General features: G+C 50.1%; 1 protein-coding gene across 1 annotated transcript; it reads right to left on the bottom strand.

Annotated features, from left to right (window-relative positions):
• Positions 1 to 520: 520 nt before the first annotated feature.
• On the bottom strand, positions 521 to 1,685 carry LOC125539227. Its single transcript, XM_048702608.1, has one exon. The coding sequence runs from the start codon at positions 1,358 to 1,360 to the stop codon at positions 755 to 757; it is 606 nt and encodes a 201-aa protein (XP_048558565.1). The 5' UTR covers positions 1,361 to 1,685; the 3' UTR covers positions 521 to 754.
• Positions 1,686 to 5,638: the final 3,953 nt, after the last annotated feature.

The raw sequence follows: 5,638 nt of genomic DNA, 5'->3' as shown, positions 1-5,638 counted from the left end.
CAAAACAGGATTTAACAGTAAAAGGATCAAAATTAGCATCAACATGATTGTAAATCAAATCCATTAGAGTGTGTCAATGAGAAAGAGGATTCTTCACCTGCAGCTGGTAACGGAGACCCTGGATAGAGTACTAGTGCAACACCAGATAAAAGCACTCTGCTAATCACAATGTACACGTACGACTGGTAAAATGTGTTGTGGTCTTTCCAATTATAAAAATAGACACTCTTTCCGTTCACTTTCATAAGACGTTTTGAACAGCTGACACTGAACTATTCTGTGGGCTGTCTGAATTGTCTAAACGTCTTATAAAAATAAACAGAGAGAGTACAACATTTACACTCATACATGTTTCTACCATGCAATACATTTTACTTACCTTCTGCAAATCTTTTTCTTCCCTTCTAAATGAAGCTCAGTAGTAAGTACTTCCTCCGTTTGTTTTTATAAGACGTTTTAAACTTTTTACAGAAAAAATTGTACAGATCATAAAGCAATTGTAGCCCAGTGGCTATTGTGGTTAGTTGCAAGTTCAATCTAGCCATTTAGACCTTATTTAATTGCTCCGTGATCAGCATCTTTTCTTCTAGAAAAACATAACCACTTGTTAATTTACTAGTAGTACATACATCAAAATATTTCGCCTAGAATCCCAAACGTAGCAACAAAAGATCCACATTTTCTGTAACGAATACTACACCATGAATTGGAGTGACGTGGGCAGCGAGAGAAACCTCCAAAGGAGCGTCCTTTTTCACAGGTCGAGGAAGCCGGTGGTACGCCACACGGCGTTGCGCATGCGCCGGAGGTCGCGCCCCTTCAGCGTCCGCCCGGCGCCCTCCATCACCGACGCCGCCGCCGCGGCCCGGCGCGCGGCCATCTCGTGCGGCGGCACCATGAGTTCGTCGTCGTCCTCGTCCTCCTCGTCAGCGGCCTCTTGCTCCGCCTCCCGGCGTCGCCTGTCCGCCGTCGCCTTGGACCAGGCAGGCACGGCCACCGGCGCAGACTGGTGGTACGGCTGGGAGCGCGGCTGCCTCTCCCGTCGGGCCGCGGCCGGGATGGCCGCGCTGGGCGAGCGGCTGTCCTCGTCGGCGATGAGCGACGACAGGCCGGCGCCGCCGGACGGGAAGGCGCGGGAGGAGAGGGGCCAGCGGTGGCTTCCCCCGGACGGGGACGGCGTGGGCGAGGGCGACGAGGCGGTGGAGGCCGAGGAGAAGGAGGGGGACGACGACCAGACTACGTCGCGCTCGTCGAGCTCGAGCTCCTGGTCGGCAGCGCCGGCGTCATCCGGCTGCTTGATGAAGCCGAGGAAGCGCAGCGACGGGGACACGGCGGAGGCGCGGCGGTCGCGCATGGACATCGGCGTGCTCGTGCTCGATCGAAGCGTGGGTGCGCGCGTGCGGTGGCCGGCCAGTGGCCACTGACCAACCAGCGTGCAGTGTGTTTCAGCGCTGGGACGCCATGCTCGCGCCCCTATTATTGGCGCGCCGCGCGCCCTCTACTGGTGGTGGTGGTGGTGGCGATCGGCGTCCGGTGCGGGGAGTGAATTATTGGGGCAATGATGATGGCTCCTAGGGGGAGGGCTGCCCTGCCCAGGTGTCGGGGGCTTCCCGCGATCGTGTCGTGTGTGTGCCGTGTGCGCCGTGCGGGCGAGAGGGGCTGCGGTCTGTGGTGCTCGTGCGACGGCCTGGAACCGGAGATCTGGCGCGGCCTGGGCCAGAAATCCGGAATCCTTTCTCGCCGGGTCGCTGCCCATCAAAAAGAAGCGACCGCGACCGGTACAGGATACGACATTTCCCATCTGTACATACAAATCCATACAGCAACCAGCACGTCCTCGGCCATACAGCGAGCAAAATGATCGAGGATCAGGCCGCGAGTAAACAACTGGATCTCTTGGGCTCGGGTTTTGGCCGTGTACGCTCCGGTTTATTTGTTGTATATCCGATCCCAGGCTACGTCCGTGTCTACATGCGTACGCACGAATCGCGGCAGGAATTGACATGGCACCTACCGGTCGCCGTCCCGCCATCGCCCGCCCCCCATTGCGGGCAGGGCGAGATGGATGAGAAGGAAAAAAAGAGACGTCACGCTCTCACAGTCTCACCTGATAAGAAAATGGTCTGGGCCAGAGGGGTTCCGTTTCCCTGTCGAGAGTTTGGAGCATACGGAATTGTGTGGAGGTGGGTGCGTACGTAAGTGTACAATGCTTGTTTTGTCCTAACGCTGTGCCGTCAGATAATCCTATTAAACGTTGCGGTGGTGAAAGGTTACTACTGACGTTCCACAAGAAATTATGCGGGGTGCTACTTTGGCCGGATGTTAATGTGGAGCCTAGTCCAAATCCAAGGCTGATAAGGTAGACTGGTCAGGAAAAATGAGTATTTCACCTTATCAAGTATCAGCTCACATACCGTAGGCGTGTGTGTGTTCGGTATCCTGAACCTCTCGGCCAGGCTGGCAGGAACGGTCAAATCGACCATTTTCACTCGGCCAAGCTCTCCGCGTGCAAAGAAGGGGAACGCGACGTCAAGCTCGTCGAGCGGGGAGATGGCACGAGTTCACGTGCTTCTTCAAAAAATCGGCGGGGCCAATAATTCGGTCACCTCTCGGCTCTCGCTGTTTGCCTTGCCTATTTAGCCCTCTTTGCTCCACGGCCTGAACTCCCGCCACCCTCACCCTCGTCGATTTGTCCATGTCGAAAAGATTCTTTATCGATGAGCAGGTAAGTGTTTCGCCTTCTTCTTCGACCGACGATGGTTGACGGTGGCGGTGAGGATGTCCCCCAGGAGGGCAGGTAGTTCAACATTCTTTATAGGAGTAATGAGGATCATGCTTGATATGTGGTGGAGAACTGCATGCACCAGTCCAGTAACTAATATAATAATCCTAGTTACTCGTATTTCAAATTTTCATATGGACTAGACTTGATGAGACCAATATATATAGGACGGCCATTTGGGACACCTAGGTGCCCAGCCTCCTTGCCTTTCCACCGTTCGATTGCGTTAAAGGTCAATCCATCACAGATTACTGATTTGGAAATAATTACGTAGTTTGGAAAGAGTTATAAAGATAACCATAAATGGATACCATTAAATATGGTCCAACACGCCATGCATGTTAACACTTTTTTAGCATGCAAAAAAATACCCATGCATGACATCCTTCCTTGTTGAGAGACGTTAGTAATACAAATTGAAGAGAGAAAATGTCCTTGGGTATACATAGATTTTTTTTTCATATTTGTATGATCTGACGTATGTTGCATGGTTGGCTGGACACATACAACATTTATTATTCCAAATTAAGATAGCATTTTTCTTTCCTACGATTTTATCACTTCCGATATTAGATACCTATGGATGCCATATTTCATGTACCGAGGTATATACGCAATCAGATTTTTACTTTCTACATGTTGACGGGGTGCCTAAAATATTTTCCTACCCTTTTTCACGTAGGTATATACACGCGCATACACATTGGGTATACTGTTTTATTTTTAAGTTTGCTGGGTATATACAAGGAGATTTGTGAGTATATCGTACATTGTGTCTCATTAGCGGGTATTTGATACATCGGCATGTGTCAATGATTTGAAGTACGTACACCATTTAAGTATATACATACCAGATTTACATACATACTCATGATATTTTTTAGGTATCTACATACTCATGATATATCTAGATATATTCATTACGTCTTGTTAGTAGGTATTTGAGATACCCGAGGTATATCCATAATCTTTTTGTATAATACAGCAAGTATGTGTATATTCTTAGTACATATAATACGACGGGAATATGTATATTTTTCATTACACAATACTTATGGTACGTATATATTTTTGTTAGATATAATAGTCTGAGTATGTGTATATTTATATGAGGTATAATACGTCAACATAATATTTGGAAAGGGATTATTGCTAGGAAATCAACATAATATTTTTTGGAAAGCAATTATTGACAGCAGTGCATGCAAATAAAAGATGGAAAGCTAATGTTTCATTGATTGCACGCCATGCACTAATAAAAATGGCTTGCCATAAACGGCCTAGGTGCCCATGCACCTAGGTACTCGTATTCTAAAAAGCATGTGTGCATCCTTGGTTCGTGCACAGGGTGGAAGAAGCGAAATTATCTCCCAATTTTTTGTCAATGAATGTACGAAAAAGGCTCCTGTATCGCTCCTTTTACGCGGCTTGGGTAGGAACCTTGGCAACCGGCAACAACCCATCTCCTCTCCCCTCCCCTTGTTGTCGTAAGGGGCGTGAGTTTCCCTTCACGCTACCTTGCTCGGGTGCACACACCCCTGTGATGGATTGCACGATGGTCGGCCTCGGATGGTGCTCCAACGTGTGCAGTGGTTGTTGTGGCGACCCATGGACGGTGCTCCAACATGTGTGGTGGTTGTTGTGGCGACCTAGTAGCTAGATGGTGTTTGATGCGGCGGGGCCTAGTCAGCTATGACCTTCCCTTTTGAGAGCGAACGTCTTTTTTGTGTGATGCTCCAACGCACCACGGTCGATCGATCTAGGTGGTTGCAGCCTCGGGCTCACTATGGGGACCAAACAGGGCTCGACCCAAATCTACGCCACCATGGTGCAGAGCTTGTAGGGTTTGTCCAGGTGAAAGCCTTGTCTCTAGTCGTGCCAGAGCTCGCAACGACTACGCTCTTGAGCATTGTTCCCTTCCGGATAGCAGCATTAAGGTGATGCTCTCCGTCCTCCACCTTTGTAGCTTTGGGGTAAACCCTAGATTCGTGTGATCGGGCGATTGTGACAACTTTGTGTAGGATCAAAAGTATGTCTAGAGGGGGCTGATTAGACTACTTGACCAAATAAAAATCTAACATTTTCCCAATTTTAGTTGTGGGCAGATTTTAGCAATTAGTGTCGGGGAATGTAGTTATTTCAAAAAAATTCCTACGCACACGCAAGATCATGGTGATGCATAGCAACGAGAGGGGAGAGTGTTGTCCATGTACCCTCGTAGACCGAAAGCGGAAGCATTAGCACAACGCGGTTGATGTAGTCGTACGTCTTCATGATCCGACCGATCAAGTACCGAACGTACGGCACCTCCGAGTTCAGCACACGTTCAGCCCGATGACGTCCCTCGAACTCCGATCCAGCCGAATGTTGAGGGAGAGTTTCGTCAGCACGACGGCGTGGTGACGATGATGATGTTCTACCGACGCAGGGCTTCGCCTAAGCACCGCTACAGTATTATCGAGGTGGACTATGGTGGAGGGGGCACCGCACACGGCTAAAAGATCAAACGATCAATTGTTGTGTCTCTAGGGTGCCCCCTTGCCCCCGTATATAAAGGAGCAAGGGGGGTGCGGCCGGCCTAGAGAGGGGCGCGCCAGGAGGATTCCTACTCCTACCGGGAGTAGGACTCCCCCCCTTTCCTTGTTGGACTAGGAGAGAGAGGGGAAAGAGGTGGAGGAGAAGAAGGAAGGGGGGCGCCGCCCCCTCTCCTTGTCCTATTCAGACTAGGGGAGGGGGCACGGCCCATGCCCTGGCCGCCTCTCCTATCTTTCCACCAAGGCCCACTAAGGTCCATTAAGTCCCCGGGGGGTTCCGGTAACCTCCCGGTACTCCGGTAAAATCCCGATTTCACCCGGA

The sequence above is a fragment of the Triticum urartu genome, chromosome 2, assembly GCF_003073215.2.
Source record: "Triticum urartu cultivar G1812 chromosome 2, Tu2.1, whole genome shotgun sequence".
In the NCBI taxonomy this organism is placed as follows: domain Eukaryota; kingdom Viridiplantae; phylum Streptophyta; class Magnoliopsida; order Poales; family Poaceae; genus Triticum; species Triticum urartu.
Note: the sequence above shows the minus strand (reverse complement) of the source record. Positions and strands in the feature narration are given on the sequence as shown.

Bases quoted from the DNA above. Each gene is read 5' to 3' on its own strand.
- LOC125539227 (XM_048702608.1), bottom strand. From the start codon at position 1,360: ATGTCCATGCGCGACCGCCGCGCCTCCGCCGTGTCCCCGTCGCTGCGC.